Source organism: Mauremys mutica, chromosome 7 (genome assembly GCF_020497125.1).
Source record: "Mauremys mutica isolate MM-2020 ecotype Southern chromosome 7, ASM2049712v1, whole genome shotgun sequence".
In the NCBI taxonomy this organism is placed as follows: domain Eukaryota; kingdom Metazoa; phylum Chordata; order Testudines; family Geoemydidae; genus Mauremys; species Mauremys mutica.
In genome coordinates, this window is record NC_059078.1 from 5,457,358 (window position 1) to 5,476,163 (window position 18,806).

General features: G+C 40.1%; 1 protein-coding gene across 1 annotated transcript in view; it reads left to right on the forward strand.

Annotated features, from left to right (window-relative positions):
* ATXN7 (ataxin 7) overlaps positions 1-18,806 on the forward strand; it is a 115,720-nt gene that overhangs the window by 60,000 nt on the left and 36,914 nt on the right. Inside the window, exon 5 of the mRNA XM_045024956.1 lies at positions 156-260. Within this exon, the coding sequence (XP_044880891.1) occupies positions 156-260 (105 nt within the window). The remainder of the gene's footprint in view (positions 1-155; positions 261-18,806) is intronic.

The window sequence follows — 18,806 nt, forward strand, 5'->3', positions numbered from 1 at the left end:
CTATTGTACTATATGTTCTTTTTTCTCACTTTCCGAATGTATTGAAATGTGCTATAAATGATAGTTCAGTGATAGCATCATATGGTTCTCTAATACAGTTGTTTTTCAGTAATTGTAAGCAGCTGAGAGATATGCCCTTTGTCTTTTTATTTTAGATATGCCAATATTTGGTCTTTGCCCGGCACATGATGATTTCTATTTGGTGATGTGTAACCACTGTAATCAGGTCGTAAAACCACAGGCATTTCAATCACATTATGGTAAGTGCTTAACCATTTTTAATAATTAAGGATGAGGTTAAATCAGGATTAAGCCTGGCAATTTTTGATTATCCCTCTTTGTGATCTTTAAAGCTGATGGTGCACACAGTATTATAATGGACATGCAGTATAAGAAGGTAACCTGTGTTCATTGCAAAATGTTTTAACTATTTTTAAAATAATGTTCATGAATGCAAAAGGATGGTCCTTGTTGAGATTAGTGAAGTATTTGAATGTTCCCCCCTTTAAGTACTACATCAGCGTTGTCCCATTTTGAAATGGTGTGTGTGTATGTATGTTTAATAGCTGAAGACTGTTTTTAAATGTCATACAATTGCAGTTGAGCTAAAAACTAAAATTGCAGATTTTGCTATAGACCAAACATGGTGCACTTGAAAGTAGTAAACTTATTTATTTTAAAAAGTATCAATTGTTATTTGTTTTAATGGTCAGATGAAGTTTTTTGTGTATAAACTATGCTAGAAGTGTGTGGGTAACATCAGCCAACACAGTATTTGTACAGCACTAAGAAAGTCTAAAGTGCTATACAGTTCAAGTATTCTGTAGTTTCATATAAAATAGTCAATGGGTGAAGGGTGGATAGTTTTTCAGACCCTTTCCTCTGCCCCTCTCCAGAGTTGTAAACAATTTTAAAGGGATGGAGGATTTTGATTGGGACCCTTTGGTATTCATTTTTGGATATGCAGCGCTGAAGAAATTTAGCGGACTTTTTCTAAACGTGCTAATACAAAAGATGGTGAGAAACCCAGTATATCTTCACTCCACTTCCTTCTTCCCAAACACACAGGATGTCTATGTGTGTGCGCATATGCTACTCTTGAGGGAATTCTGCACCAAAAAAATTAATATTCTGCGAACAAGATTTTAAAATTCTGCAAAAATCTGCATATTTTATTTGTCAAAATAACACCATATAATCACACCATTTTCAATTATTTGCTGAAAAGTATTTTGAAATAAATTACCAAAATAATTGAAAATGGTGTGATTATATTGTTGTTGTGTTTCTGTGTTGTTTTGACAATTAAATTATGCAGAACTTTGCAGAATTTTAATTTTTTGGTGAGAAATTCCCTCGAGTTCCAGGGTTCTGTGTTGCAACAATCTGGGTGCAGGCAGCTTGGTGTGGTGTCTGGGTGCAGGGGGGAATCTGGATGCACAGGGACTTGGTGTGGGGGTTCTGGGTGCAGGGGGGCGTCTGATGCAGAGGTGGCTCTATGGGGGGGGGGGGAGAATCTCTGTACAAGGAGCTGTTCCCCCTGTCCACCCAAACCCAGTGCATCTTGACCTGGAAAGCCTCCCCGCCACATGCCCCCGGGGCACAGTTTCCTGCAGCCAGGGGAAGTTTCTGGGGCTTGGTCTGACCCAGCTCCGTCTGCTCCATGCTCCAGCTGGGACTAATGTCCCTGGATGGCCAGAGCATCTCCCCACCCCAGTGATTTACCTCTCCCCCAGCTGCTTGAACAGACACCTCTGAGCTGCAGGGAAGGGGTGAGTGGGTACTGGTGCCGCTTCTCTTTGCTTCCCCGCAGAAGCCGTTTTCTGCAAGGAAGTAAAGGGAATCTCCGGGAGGGCAGGAGTTTCTGTTGCGCCGCAGTTGTTATTACACAGAATTCCCCCAGGAGTAATATGCAAGCCCATGCGCACACATCCCTAAAACCCTTTCTGCACTGAAGAATAGAATCCTAGAACTGGAAGGGACCTCTTAGGTCCCCTAGTCTAGCCCCTTGCACTCAGGGCAGGACTAAGTATTATCTAGACCAGGGGTCCCCAACCCCCGGTCCGCGGCCCGGTACCGGTCCGCGGCCTCTTACAAACCGGGCCGCGAACCGACCCAGTGGACCTCCCGCAGGCGTGCCTGCGGGAGGTCTACCCGAGCCGCGGGACGAGCGCTCCCTCCGCAGTCATGCCTGCGGGAGGTCCGCTGCTCCCGGGGCTCCGGTGGACCTCCCGCAGGCATGACTGCAGACGGTTCGCTGGTCGCGCGGCTCAGCTGGACCGCCCGCAGGCACGCCTGCAGGAGGTCTACCCGAGCCGCGGGACGAGCGCTCCCTCCGCAGGCATGACCGGTCCCTGGTCCTGAAAAGGTTGGGGACCCCTGACTAGACCATCCCTGACAGGGGTTTGGAGACTTTCAAGAGCAGGTTAGACAATGTTAGGGATTCCACAACCTCCCTAGGCAATTTATTCCAGTGCTTACCCACCCTGACAGGAAATTTTTCCTAATGTCCAACCTAAACCACCCTTGCTGCAATTTAAGCCCATTGCTACTTGTCCTATCCTCAGAGGTTAAGAATAAATTTTCTCTCTCCTCCTTGTAACAACCTTTTATGTACTTGAAAACTATTATCATGTCCCTCCTCAGTCTTCTCTTCTTCAGACTAAACAAATGCATTTTTTTCCAATCTTTCCTCATAGGTCATGTTTTCTAAACCTTTAATCGTTTTTGTTGCTCTTCTCTGGACTTTCTCCTATTTGTCCACATCTTTTCTGAAATGTGGTGCCCAGAACTGGACACAATACTCCAGTTGAGGCCTAATCAGCATGGAGTAGAGTGAAGAATTATTACTTGTGCCTTGCTTACAACACTCCTGCTAATACATCCCAGAAGGATGTTTGCTTTTTTTGCAACAGTGTTACACTGTTTAGGGTGTAATCCACTATGACCCCAGATCACTTTTCTAGGCAGTCATTTCCCATTTTGTATGTGAACAGCTGATTGTTCCATCCTAAGTAGAATACTTTGCATTTGTCCTTGTACTTGCATGTGCCTACAGTGTGGGGGTTACAGCTGCATACCTGTGGGGCTGTAGCTATGCCGCTGTGGCCCCCGTAATATAGACAAGCTGTTGGCGATCTCTGTCCGGTTCCTCACAAAAAGGTTTCTACATTATAGAAACCATTGCCATAGTTGTCAGCATGACAGCTGTGTTGGCATGCTCAGCACACAGTTCAAGAATTGTGTGGGCTTAGAAACTGAATTGCTGTCTCATCCCTAAAGAGTGAATATGTTAGTTGGGTGGTGTGTGGAAGCTTGCATTGCCACTAGCAGCGTAGAACTTGTTTTGTGACTAAAAAGTTGATTTGTATCCAAGCGTGTTAATTCAGAATCTTGCTTTACATTCACTTTAAAAAAGAGAGGGTTTGCTGTGAAGTAGAATTGTGAAAAACACATTTGGGTTTTTTTGTTTTTTTTTTCATTTTAAAAGTGAATTTTTTTTGGTTTTATCTTTTTATTATTATTATTATTGTCTCTTGTGTATGTATACTGTATGCATAATAACATGTATCAAAAAGATTTCAGATACAAGAAATATTAGCCTCTAATTTAAATCTGTAAATTAGAACTAGATACTTTAACATAAATTAAAAAGGCAGTGATGAGGCCGTCAATATTGTTAATGTCTGTCAGGACTGTTATGAACAATAAGAAAGTTATAAAATTATCTACTTACGCGGTGTAGTTGTATCCATGTCGGTCCCAGGATATTAGAGAGACAAGGTGGGAAAGGTAATATCTTTTATTGGACCAATTTCTGGTGAGAGAGACGACAGAAGTTAGTCCAAAAAAAAAGATACTAACTACTTCACCCACCTTGTCTCTCTAATACCACTGTCTAGAAATGTAGAAAGGAAATGGGTGGAGTCATTAGTGATTGAGGAAAATGAGGTTGGGTGGAGATGTAAACTATTCAAAGAGTTTGGTTTGCTAAGTAATTTCAGAAAGGTGAGCAGGACATACGATGGTGTGGTTCTGTAGGAAACTGGCTAGCTAATCTTGTAGCTGTTTTCAGTTTATTTGGAGGTTGTTTCTTGTTTTAACCATAATAAATGTGAAAGCTGCTCATCAGTATGACAAGAGAGGTGATTAATGATTACCAAACAGCAGTGTACTTATCTGACTCAACATGCCTAAAGTGAAGAAATGACAGAAATAATGGAAACAAAAAAATGTATAAGGTAAAATGTAAACATTGTCAAATTATATTAAGTAACATTATAGAAGAGTTGAGCTCATGTTTAAAAGTGAAGAAAATAGTTTTCTTTGGATTTTTCAAAATCAAATTTTCTACTGAATGAAATCTGTAATTTGTGGTTTTATTTCAGGATTTTTTTTAAAAAGGTGAGTCTCACCAGGTTTGGGAAAAATCACAAGTGCAGTGAAGTAATGCTTTTTATAAATTTTTCCAGTGCTTTTGTTGTTGTTTTTCGGAATATTACTAGAGAGAGAGAGAGTTTCTTAAAATACTATACAGCGTTTGGTGCTGTGTGTTGCTTATACTTGATGTTCTTTGAAGCTTGTCCTGGTGGGCTTTTTAGTTTCCACAGTAGAATATGCTCTTTCAAAATGTCACTTTTGTCAGGGTAAACAAACTACTCACAGAACTTAATGAGCTGATTTCCTCCCAAAGCATGTTTGTGGTGAAGTACAAGACAAGGTAGTCTGAGAGAGTTTTTTAGTTCATATGTTAAAATTTTCTAGACCACATGCAATTAGATAAATTGAAATATAATTTTTACTCAAAATATACCACATTAAATATTTTAGCAAACTAGAAATCTATTTAAAATTTGGGCTGTTCTTTGTTATGCGAAAGGATATTCATCATAAAACTAAATTTAAATTTTACTTTTCTTGAGGCAATAAAACAAATATATAAAATATTTAATTGTAATTTGTCAGTTATGACTGGTGTTTGTTATAGAATAAATATAATCATTAAAATTGAATTGCAAATGCAATTTCATATTTGGCATGCATAATACCTTGTTGTTGTTGTTGAAAGAAAAAAGTTGCTTTAATAGAGTGAAGAAATGCATTTGTTTCTATCAGTGATAATTAGTTTAAGTCCCGGGTGGGGAAAAAATGCCATTGGCCACACAGAAAACTTTGTACAATTTCTTTATGTATACTAGAGTAGACTGCTTATACTGTGTGTCTTCTTCTACACTTTCAATATATGATGGTGAAGATATGTCAAACGCACATTGCTTTACATTCAGAAGAGAATTTGGGATTCCTCATTCTTTGTGTTTGAATAAATTCCATTGACATAGACATGACTTTACTTTTCCTTCAGCAGCAGTCATTGCAGAATCTTACTCTATTTAACGTGGTGTATAAACATCTCCTCTCTGTGGCTCTCTGATGGCATCCTGGGCTTTGTCTTGGGTTCCTTCCTCTTCTTTCCTCACAGTCCATCCCTAGCGGATCTTTTTATAAGCTCTCATGGTTTCAGATGACAACTCTAAACTGATGGAAACTGATGACTAGGATTGAAAGTCTGTTCCAGTGGCTGCATTTTTTTTATTTGGGTTTTTTTTCCCCCTGAAAAATTTAATGTTCATGGTTCCACATACTTCAGCACATGGCTGCTCTTTGTGGTATGTGAAACCCATTGCTGTGGTTCCCTTAGTTTTTAGTGGAGATCCCAGAGCAGTGCATGGTTGTGGGGGGGACACCTGGGCTGTTGGTGGTGGTTCAAGAGCTTTCACCAGCTTTTCCCATCCCGGACTGGTTGCCAGTCAGGTGTCTGCAATGAGCCCTGTCCCTGCTAAGTAGCTAGTCTGGCTTCTGGCCCCATGGAAGGGAGCTGCTTCTCACACCCCTGAGCTGCCATGTTCTTGTGGATTTAAACATGGATTTGCAAAGCAAAGGCTTCCTGTATTCTAATCTTTGCTAGTGACTACCTTTGTGCTTTTGGCCAAGTCACTTAACTGAGCCTCAGTTTCTATACCTATAATGGAGGATAATAATGGCTACCTACCTTATAAAAACAACGAGGAGAACTTGTGGCACCTTAGAGACTAACACATTTATTTGGGCATAAGCTTTCGTGGGCTAGAACCCACTTCATCAGATGCATGAAGTGAAAAATACAGGAGCAGGTATAACTATTTTTCACTGCATGCATCTGATGAAGTGGGTTCTAGCCCAAGAAAGCTTAGGTCCAGATAAATTTGTTAGTCTCTAAGGTGCCACAAGGACTCCTCGTTGTTTTTGCTGATACAGACCAACACGTCTACCACTCTGAAACCTGCTACCTTATAAAGTATCATAAGAGCTATGAATGAGACCTGTAATGGTGTTGTCTGTTTGGTTATTGAATGGTTGTAAAATGCTATAAAAGGGTTAAATATTGGAAAGAGAAAATGATACCGTATACTGTTCCTGAGTCTTTAGACTGGCATGTCTGATGCCTCTACTCATTCTCATAGCTCTGGCATGCAGTGACAAATGAGATTAATGACTCTGTTCAGCTTCACTTCTGCTGTTATGTGCGCAACAGTAAAACTGTTCAGAATGTCAGTTTCACCTTGCTACTCTTTTGGAAAACTCTGTAGGGAGGACCTAAAAAAAAAAAGAGACTGTGGAAGGGATAAACTAGTAAAGACCACTTTATCCTCTCTTTGCAGCTCTAGATTTGGAGGTAGAATAGCAAAGAACACACCCAACCTTGCCACAGCCAGGAGGAAGAGACAGAAAATACCTGCTCCTTTCAGTCTGCAGAGAGAAGGGGAGCTTCATGTTGTCAGATACCTGTTAGCTAGAGGCTGATATGAAAGATAGAGCCCAAGAACAGCACCAACGCTCTTCCCAGCAGCTGAAAGCTGTAGATTGGGCTTCTCATCAGGAGTTGCCATCACCTGATTGTCTCACTTCACAGGCTCTTTAGCTTACTTCCCCCTCCTCCACTCACACTTATTCAGGTGTTGTGTCTGTCTTTGACTAGCAGGTTTTAGTCCTCTGTCTTCTGCCTGGTAGGGGTCTGGTAAATTTTTCTTTTTCTTTTTCTTAACCCAGGTTAGAAATGATATACCCAACTTGATTTTAATCAAGATAAATGACCCCATTAACTTTTCTTGGATTTGACAGAGATAATTGTAATCAGTGTTGCTATACTTGACCCTTGTAATATGTTGTAGAAAGTTGATGTGTTCTGATATCACATGTAACTTAGTATCTCAGAACCTTCAGCGTAACATATACATTTGGTTGCTTTTTCCACATTATAGACTGAACATAAATCTAAGCCTTATTTGGTTACTATAAACTAGAACTGACAGCTGACCAAACTGAAAATTTGACATCAATATTTAAGTCATATATACATTTTTTTTGTTAACTTTTAGGTGTTTTTTTTTTTTAAGGGAGAAAGAGAGACTGTTTAAAAAATACACAAAGTCAAAGATGGAGTGTGTTTACAAGTCAGTATTTAATGCAGATGGGAAAGGAATGTTTTGAACCTGGCCCCCAAACCATTGTACATGGGCTTTTTTGTAGAAGATTGCATTAGCTCTTACGTCTTTTGAACGGATGGGTCTTCATTATATTTAGCAATCTATTTGGCAGTTGACTAATTTTTCTCAGTAATGAAGTGCCTGCAGGTCATCTAGGACTCTCTTAACTAATGTAAAAATACTTTATACAAATAATAGAAATTCCAACTGATATCAGTAATCCTAAACCCCTCCTCCTGTAATGCTTTAATAGTCAAAATAAAACTTTCTAGACCCTTTGGTTTTTTACACATGGGCTAGCAATCTGTCAAGCATATTGTCAAATAGGTACAGGTGGTATTAGACAGATACTTAGTCCAAGTTAATCTCTCTGATTTAGCAAATTATCATTGGCAACTTTAGCAGGTTCCATTTAGACATGCAGGCAGTTCTCATACAGTAGTTTCCAGCAGCTGGATTTTAGTTTTTAGGTCCAGTAACAACTAGTTTAATTTCTTTTTGGCAGAGCTTTGTGAAATTCTATACCTTTTGCAAGAATCATTTTGGCTTATTCCCAGAAAGGCTCAAAGTTTAGTATGGGATTTATTTCAGAGAAATCTTTCAAGTGATTACTTAGTTATTTTTAAATAGAACATCATTAAATAAAAAAGTAGTAACACCTGGAAAGAAGCTCACTGGAAATAAACCAGAGTTATAGGCAGGACTTGAAATGTATACCCGTAACCTATTAGCAAGTACTATGCCTCCTACCCAGGATGAAAAATAACAAAGGTCCACATCCCCTGCAGTTTTACAGAATAAAGTAGTTGTGTACTGTGTTTATTTAAATGTCACAATCAGTTCATATTTAGAAGTGTTTCTTTACACATGTAAGAGCTATAAACTTTGTTAAATGAAAGCTTAGTTTTTGAAGAAGTTGGTGGAAGTTTCCTGGTAAAACTGCTTCCCTGTTGTGGGCACATGGCTTTTTCAAGCCTTGAATGTAGGTATAAAGCAATCATTGGTAGCAGTATCTGATAAAATACAGTGGTGTTGAATTTCAGACTTAAAAACCAAGGAAAGTCATTGTACAGTTTACTGCTTAATCTGTAAATTCATATTACTGTATGTGCTAAAATACTTAAAATGTAAAATTACCATGGTATGCTTTCTTCTCTCTTTGCCTTAGATTGCTTAGTACAAATTGAATTTCATGCTACCCTGCCAGAACAGATAGCACGCAATGCAGAAATCACCTAATGATTGAAACACAGTGGAGAGAGATTATCTTCTCTTCTATCTGAGAGAACTTGAAGGAGAAATATTTTCAAATGAAGGAACTGTGTAAAGATATAAAGTCTTCCCGTGAAAATCCCAGTCCTGCACAGTGAGCCTTCTGCTTAAATCCCACGGTTTGGGACTACATGTGGATGGTTCTCGTTTCAGGGTTTATGTCTAAAAGGAGAAAGTGGGGAGGAAGAAGCAACAGTTAGTACCGTATTGGTGGGGAAGAAGCAGGAGTCATCTTCGTCTTCCTGTGGAGAAGCAAATCTTAGGCATGAGGGAGGAATAATTTAACTAAATGCAGCATATTGTTAAACAGACCTGAGGAAGTCTCTGGAACAAAAGGCTAGCAATTTTAATAAATTAAACCATGGCTATTAAGTGCACATAACTCAAGTGGGACTTTAGAAGTTTTAAGGCGTAATTTGGGATTGTGGGATAAGCCCTTTAGTTGGTTCTAAAATGATCAGCACTGAAATAGTTAATAATATTGACTTTTAAATCATCGTATTAAGTTTCATTATTTAGATCTCATTAAGATACATGGTTAAGGTCACAGCACTCTTAGAGTTATTGTTTCAGCCTGTCTGCAGACTCAGGAAAAGCAACACTGCATCGATTTACATGCTGTGTGTGTTTGGAAGGGTTTCCTCACCGCTGTCAGGGCTCTTTCTAATTCCTAACCACTCCTTCAGTCTGGGTCCCAGCCAGAGGAGGTGGCATGCACTGAGAGGGTAGGCCAGAGGCGTGGAGGAATTGGCATGGAGCCCAGAGCAGCACTGTACACACAAGTTTGAAGCTGCAACCTGTTTGGGGGAGGAATGCAAGGAAGGTGGGTGGAGCCTTATTCCAGAGAAGAAAAAGAAACAGAGTTCCTATTGGCATGGAGAGGAGAAAGGGGATGGAAGCCCATAGTTTAAAACCTCTAAGACAAGGACTCACTATTAAAAGGACACTGTCAAAAGGTTTCATTCTGAAATGTGACCAACTATAATATAGTTATATGTTTATAAGGCCTTCCTGGCTTGTTTCTTTTGGGAAGTATGTGTTCTCATGAGTGTAGACTATTCCAAGAAAGGCAAACCTCAGATGAACACCACAACACTTATAATCCCAGAAAGGAGCATTCTGGGAACCTCTTTAAACACGGTTAAGTATTGAACTACAAAGATAAAGAGACTTCTTTTTTTTCCCCAGCTGTCAAAAAAAAGTTATTTTCATGCCTACGTATAGTTTCATGTTGCACAGATTCTATCCTCCTCTCATTCACTTCCAACCCTCTCCTCACAAATAATCATCTCCCTTTTCTCACATATTCTCCTGTGGTGGTGTCTGAGCAGTACACAAACCACACAACACTTCTCCAGGCCTGCCGCCCGGTTACTATGCTGAGGGAAAGTAGGAGCACGGTGCAGTATCTGCCTAGAGAGAGGGGAGCAAGAGGTACAGGACTGATGGTGACACTAGCAGCAAAAATAAGTCTTTATCAGGAGAGCCTTTCCAGGCTGGAGTTCAGTCGTTGTAATCTGGGTGGACATGTCCAGGGAGGAGGAGAAAAGTGGATAAACTTGAGAGGAGGTGAGATAGTGTGAGGATAAATGGATGGAAAGAAACATGAAAATGAAGGGGAATAGCTTAAAAAAAGCAGAGTCAAATGCAGAACTGAAATAAACATAGTGAAAGAGGAAAAGACAGTGAGGAGGAAGATAAGCAAACGAGGGGAAAATAGGCTCAAAGTAGAAAAATCATAAAAACCAGATGGAATTATACAAACTAGCAAATTTTCTCTTTAGAAAAATATTGAAGACAGGAGGGGAAAGAGGATTACAATAAAAAAATCTATCTCGGCTTCTTCCTTTAAAATTATTTCATCAAAAGCGATCACATTAATATAATTTGTGAATGCAGCACTTGACATAATTCTTTATGCACTGGGCCCATTTTGGATGTGTCTCCCACTTCATCACATTGCCTGTGATGTTGATGGGCACATATATCCGTACGCATGCACACACACTCTTACTAGAATGCTTCAGTATGCAATTTTGTTTGTGCCTCTCTTCAGTGCATTTTCTCCTGTTGCTTATGTAAGAAACATAGAAATAAAATTAAGTAATGCTTCTTAGAAAATAAGGGGCACTTAATATATGAGTGTGGCTTCTGCTCTGATCAGTAGGATGTATCACTGCTTTTAGAACAGCGTGGAGAGGAATGCCCTCTGACTTCAGAATATATATGTCCAGGATTGTTACTAGAGGGAAGAAAATTATTCACGCCAGGCCTACACAAAACACAATGCTTTGTGTATACTTGCTCCTTCTGCTGGCCATGCAGCAAGCAAACAGCATTCCCAAAGCTGTGTTCTCATCTTTGACAATGGTACACACAATCATAGCAAACCAAAAAGCTGTATTAATATTATGCTCTTGTAGAAACTCAAGAGAAAGATAATGTGTACCAAATAGAAAAAAACAATAATTCAAGCTTCTAATTAGGCATTACATAGACTTTTTAAATTACTGAGTATTTACATGTTTATTGATTACCAGTTTTCTTTGACCTTTCAGTTACTTCCTGATAGTGACAATATTATTAATTCCTGGCAAAGTGCTCCAGACTTACAAAAACAAAGCAAAGAAACTGACATCTAATACACATCTCATATATTTAAAGCCTACAAACTGTGTTTTTGAAGTATGACCAGAAGAGGGAGTATATAACATTTCCTATGTAATATCATCTGCCAACATATTGTCAAATGTCTAATCAATAAAAATGTGATTTTTATATATATAGCTTAAAAATAAGTAAACCTTTATAGCTGATTAAAACTCCCAGTATTAAGAAAACAGAATTAATGCCAAAACTAGCTGTACCATTAACTCAGTGTGACTTTTTGCATGATTAAGTGGAACAGCATTTACTCTGTAGGATAATTTTCTAAAAGTGGTAAAAGCGTAACCTCTTTGGAAATAATTTAATTTTAAGTAATTGATCAAATATTTATGAAAATACTGAAAAAGTCCTAAATATCTAATTGCAATGATTAGTGAACCAAAATGAAAGACACTTGTTGCTCTAGATTATGTGACTAAATTGGGTAATTTAAAACTGATCTTGCAAACCCGTATGAGAGTAGTCCTGTTGAAGCCAGTAGGATTGCTTGTGCAACTCGGGAACATTCACAGTTCAGGGTTTACAGTACAGTTTTTATCACTTAATACTGAGATCATCACTTCCCTACCATAATTACACATACCACCGTTTCTCTCATATGCAATCTTCGGATATCCTTGTGGCAATTGCGTACATGGAAAATTAATATTAGGAAAGTATTTACTCTGTTAATGCAGGTTGGGAGAAGGAGGACTAGAACCACAAATACATCAAAACTTTTTGCAGATTACAACTCTACCCCGATATAACGCTGTCGTCGGGAGCCAAAAAATCTTACTGCATTATATCAAACTTGCTTTGATCCACGTTATATCCAAATTCATGTTATATTGGGTCTCGTTATATCGGGGTAGAGGTGTACTTGTTTACAGGTAGACCTGGCCATAACTCAGGATATCTGGTTTGGGAGAAATTTTGATTTTTTTCTAAAATTTAGTTTTGTTCCATATCAGATTGTAGCCAAATGTTTTAGAAACTTCTTGTGAACTGGAAATCCTCGGGAAGAAATGTTTAGAAGTGAAATTTGCTCCTAGGACAGCCGCTGCCAAGTTAAATTGACATTCTTGTCAGTTTTGGGGCTCCTAAGGGCTGGGGCTTTGGGATTGCTCCACCATGCATACTGCCTGAGGACGCCAGGGCTTCCAAACTCCAGGGCCAGCTGGTTCCCCTGGAGTGAGAGCCACAGACCCTAAAAGCCCTTACCAGGATCTCTAGACTTCCAGTTCTGCAGCAGGGAACCTGGGAGTCTGGAGAGCCCCTGGGTGAGCTGGGCCTTCCAGGATCCCAACTGGAGTGAGGAGCTGAGCTAAAATTAGAGTTGCAGCTCCAAGGACTTCCAGTCTTTCAGCTCCATGGCAGGAAGCCTACAAGCCCTGGCATGATGGGCCTGCCCTGGAGCAGCCAACTCTGGAAACCTAGGATCTCCATCCTGGGGCAGCCTGGAATTCCAGGCCTCTCCACAGCTCACTAGGCAGCTGGCAGGGAACCAGGCAGTTTCTAGCTCGCATTCACAAAACACTTTGCGTTTGACTAATTGGCATTTTCTGATGAAACTTGGTTTCATCGGAGAATGTCCAATTGGCTCTACTTACAGGAATGGTCCCAAGTCTGTTTAGATAATTGCAAGAAAATTTGTCAGCTCGGCTTCTAAATGTCTACTATTGCTTTTTCTGTAGTACTATAAAAAGTGTCACAATAATAACAATGGAGGCTAAAGTACTTCTAGAGTTCTGAACTTTGCACAGTCTGTCTAGTTGTATTGAATATTATAATATTTAATAATTTTAACAAGTAATGTTATACTCATTACCTAATTTTGGTTTTCCTTATGTGTCCTTCTCTATAACAGCTAGGTGTGTACTGAACATGTCACTTATAAACATTAATGTGTTTTATTACGATTTCCTTTGGAAAATAATGTGGGTTCTGCACTATGAAACTCTCCAAAAACTATAAATCCTGTCAAGGTTTAGAAAATTTAGAAGACAGAAAATTAAAATAGATAAACATAATATTAAACTTATCCACACAAGCCTAAGATACCATCATAGCTTAATATGTGAAATACCATTGAGTAGTTGGATAGTAATAATGATACCCAAAATATTACATTCGTTCTTTTTGATAGAACAGGAAGGATATATGGTTCCCAGCTGGAGGATGCAGGTTATATGTAGTTTTTGACAAACTAATAGTTTTAGGTTCTTTACACCCTAAAATTTATGCAGTGTTTTGGTCGCAAAAGTTCATATGCGGGCTGTGCAGCAGATTGACATATTGAGAATACAGGTCGATCCATTGCACAATGCCAAAAGAAGTTTGGAGAAAAAAAAATGTTGTGTACCTAGTATTGTGGGGCTGCTCAAAGGTAAAGAGCTCATGTAAATTTCCTGCCTGCTGTTATTCCCTGAACTCGGTTCTGTCTTCCTATTGCCTCCCCCCTCTCCCCCCCCCCCCCCCGGGCCCGCTCCCCCGCAGTGGTGTCATGCAAGCTACAAGAGTTACTCCAGTGCCTTAATAACTCATTTCTTTGGCACAGGTTGGGGTGGAATAAGGACTGACTTTGAGAATTAATAATAAAATAAAACCTTTTGTTTCTGCGGTGGTGGGAGACTTTCTCATTCCACTCCCTGATTGCTGGGAATTGGCATTGGGCAGGGCTTCTGCAGAGGCAGTGCAGTTCCCATGTAATTGAGCTTCCTCTTTCTACAGGCAAGTGCTGTCAGGAAATATTTGGCTCACAGCTCTGAAATATACAGGGTGGCCTTAAAATGGGAGACTTCTCTTTCAGCTAGATATACTTCATGTGCCTCTACCAGAAAAGAACATTCTCCTGATCTTAGGAGATAGCATTCATGGCCATGTAACTTCCTAAGGGGGCTCTAGTAATTCCCAGGATCCTTGTCTGTCAATCAGATGAGGCCTTAGTCTGTAATCAACATTATTCAGCTATTTCAGTGGGTGGGGTAGGAGATATACCTCCCTTCAGCAAAGGCTACTGACTCCTTAGCTGTCACCTCTCTTGGGTGGAGACCTACATCTCTTTCCCTCCTGAGCGACGGTTTTTCAGGCTGTACTGTTTCCTATCTATACTGTGATATACTAGGAAGCCAGGCTGTCTAAACAGGCCAGTGTCTGCTTTGCATTCTCTCCAGTGGCTGTGAGTAGCATACTGCCTGCAGTTATGAGATACTGCACAACTCTTTATAAGCAAGCACATTTATTTTTAAGGCAAAAGCATTACAGAGGAAACACAATAAAGACAATAAAAGAACCTATACGCATGCTAAACAGCTTACCAGAGGTCACTGCAACCCCAACTTTAGGCTCTGTAGGTGTCAGACCTTCAAAACCCACAAGTGGGTTTCCCCCATAGTTAAAAGTTCATAACTGCCTCAGATTTAGAACCAGTAAACAACCATGAATAGTTCAGTCTTTCCTTTATACAGTGTCAAAGAGTCCTGTGGCACCTTATAGACTAACAGACGTATTGGAGCATGAGCTTTCGTATTCAACCACGAAAGCTCATGCTCTAATATGTCTGTAAGTCTATAAGGTGCCACAGGACTCTTTTGCTGCTTTTACAGATCCAGACTAACACTGCTACCCCTCTGACACTTTATACAGTATGGTACTTAGGTTTTGGTCTCGTGTAACTGGGGATCATCAGACAATGGCCCCTCCTTAGATCTTAGCTTCAAAAGGCAGGCTGGGTTTTTGTATAACCAGAGGTGGGAAATTTGCATTCACCTCCCCCTATGTATTCCCAAGAAAAACCACTTAGCACTTTTTGTTCCAAGTGTCCATTCTTGTTTTGTTCAATATAGTCCTTTGACCCCCAGGTCTCACATCTGTCACATCTCCCTCTTGAAGAGGTTACATACAACCCTAGCCCACAATAATACATAAAGCATTCATTTCATACAGTTGTCCCCAAAGACACTTAAATTAATTCAGTAAGGTTTCCCAAAGATATTGCAGGAAACTACCACATACATTTAATGTTAGCTGCATTGGTGAAGAGGAAGTTATTAAAGTAATACTTTTCATTTCTTCTGTGCCTTTCAACTGCAGAGCATTGAGTGCTTCAGAAACATTAATTAAGTTTCACAACACTTCTGGGAAGTAGGTTGTATACCTATAGGTGGCATAGAGTTGGCCAACTCGCCTTTTCCCTCCATTGCCAGTCCTGTTTGCCAGCCTATTATTGCAAATCCCGCTGGCCATGATGGTCCCTGGCAGCACAGTACAACATGCCCCAATATAACATGACCCGATATAACATGAATTCGGATACAATGCAGTAAAGCAGCGCTCCAGGGGGCGGGGCTGCATGGTCTGGTGGATCAAAGCAAGTTCGATATAACGCGGTTTCACCTAAAACGCGGTAAGATTTTTTTGGCTCCCGAGGACAGTGTTATATCGGGGTAGAGGTGTATATTGACCCACAAATGGCCCAGGATCAGGAGAGTGGCTCTTAGCCACCTTTGTGCAAACCTTTCCCCATATAGTAGTTGCACTGTCTCTTCCTTGACCACAACCCAGCATCTGGACCGTCTATCTTCTTATCAACTTCTAAAAATATTCCTCACTTCTTTGTTGCTCAGGGGAGTTGGTATAACTTATGTGTGTCCATAATATGGTAAGCCTCGGTGTCGCATCACATTAGTCACAGAGTGAACATGACAGCAACTGTCACTCACTAAATTTTGTGTAGTGTGGATTCTGACTGCTGCTGAGGAGGTAGTGTTTTTCTAGGCAGCGTGCTTCCCATAATGCCCAGATTCATAGCGATAGTGCAGTGGGGCCAGTTGCTGATCTTTGATAGCAATTACTCTCTGCAGAGCCACCAGTTTGTATACAGGGAAGCAAGAGGCTTTTTGGCTATTTAGAACGTGCTAGGAAGCACTGGGAAGGCACTGAGCTTCTTCCTACTTCTGCAGTCCAGCCCCGATTGTCCTAGTAGCAATGTTCAGCAATAGCTGAGATTGAAAATATTTACTAGAAATCTATTTCCGTAAAATTTGTAATCCTTTCAAATAGTGAAAAAAAAAATCTATAGGACAATGTATAAGCATTAGTGTATGTATGATGTGTGTGTTTAGTAATATATGATTTTTGTATAAATGTACCTGCATATGCAGAGTTGATATCCATGTGACAGATTGCAGAACAGTATAACTTGATCGTACACCAGTGAATTTATCTCGCACCTCCTCTCTGCCACCAATTCATCTTTCCAGGATTTACGCTAATTTTCCAAAGACGGAGCAGCATCCAGCAGCTGCTGTTTTTTTTAAAAATCAACTTACCAGAGACATTTCCTCCTTTTCTCCCACTCTCCTCAACACCCCCCCACCTATCCCCAAAAAATCAACAAAAACAAACAAAAGCAAACACAAACAATTGTATGAGGCTGAGGCGAGGAAACACTGAATCCTGGGTCAGTGGCAGTTTTTCTAGACATAAAAATGTCATGACTTCCAAAGTCAATTGTTTGGTGTCCCTACAGGGACCAGAAACAGAAGCTTATGCTATTGGGCTGAGAGAGTTCAGAGGAAAACATGGAGCGCCCACTTCTAGCTCTGGAAAAAGAGATATCAGACTTTAAAATCTGATATAAGGTACAGTGGTTTTTTAATGGGTCTTTTTGATCCCTGTGTAGTTGGTCTCATGTGTCACATTTCCCAGGCTAACTGCGCCTCCTATCACCCCCCCCCAGTCTCTTTGAGTGTACCCCCTCTCAAGTTTTAGAGCTGTGTCACCCCTATCTTGGGGTGGAATCACCTAATTGTCCTACTGTCCAAGCAAGTCTGGACTGCAGTCCCTTGTGATCAAATGTGATTACCTCAGAAGCCCTGACTTAAGCTCAGACCCTGCAGTTGGGTTCCTTCTGGGAGCAATGATGGAGGTAACCAGTAATCAAACAGCCTCCTTAAAGCAAAATATTATTTACAACAAAAGCATTTCAGAGACAACCAGTCTTAAAACAATTAAACAGACTACATGCATGTCTAGATACCAGATCTCTTTCATATGGACCTCCCCAGAGACCTCTGGGGTCTGCTGTCCTAGACCATTTCCTTAACTCACAAACCATTTCTCTCTCCTTCAGGGGAGAGTCATTTAAATGCTGCCTACTAGTCCTTTGGGTCAGATCCTTTCGCCAAGACCAAGTCACTATTTTAACATTTATAGCCCTGTGATCTGTTAGTTCCTAGCATTGGCAGAACAAGGCTTGTGAGGAGGATGTAAGTTCTGCAAAACTTTGCCCATTGTCTTTCATGTATGGTGGGGTGTCCTTATCTGGGGCTAAGTATCAGAGGGGTAGCTGTTATCTTCCTCTTGGGGGCAGTTCTCCCTGAATTCTATCATTATAGGTGTTTCAGAAACATTCCACTATCCCAGTATAAGTTAGATCAATACATTCATACAAGAAATTCTAATAACCCACTATAGTTATGCAGTAACTAACTCTTAGCTTTAGATTATTATATAACAGCTACACAAACATCACACATGGTAAATAAAATATCTGGATTTACAGGGAGCATGATACAAAAAATAGTCCTATTAAATGTATTTAAAGCTCTCTAACCATTCCTAAAACAGTTTTTTTGCATCATGTATGAAATATGCAGAGTACATTATATTGTGGTATAATGGTTTCATTCACATTTCTTTGCGGTGATTTGCGTTATATAATGCTGCTGCTGACAAGCAGTGTGGTCATCCTAAAACTCATGCCAATACAAACCTTTCTACCATGCTATTTGGTATTCCGTGTGTGCATAATGATATTAATGCATTGACATACATCCTCCTTTTTGTATTGCTATATACACGCAGTGAAGAGATGGGGGCACGCTTTTCTTCACGCTCTGCTGATCCAAGGGAAGCCATTTTTCTCCCAGTACTATAATTCCAGTGTAGTTTAAATTGACGTTACTCTGCTGGGTGATCTTATAATAACAAAGACCAGGGAACTCGCTTTCTCTGCAGAGGCACATCACACTGTTTCTTCCTCTCCCTGCTCCTATCTGTCTGCTCCATTCTTGTAAGCAGGCTGACACTTAGAAAGCAGGATTCTTGTCATTTTCTTGTATTTTGCCTGTTCCCTAGCATGGAGCAGACAAACGAGAGTGTGTTGGGGGTTGAGGCCAGCGTGACGTGGATGCACACAAACTAAACCACAGCTCATAGGGCTAATTTTAGGCTTCTTAACCTAGAAATGGTCCTGTTAACTGGCAGATTAAATTGTTTATCTCAAATATAGATTTTTTTATGTTTTTGAGAATTTTGAACAATATTTTTAGAAACCAAAACTTAAAAACCTATTAAGAC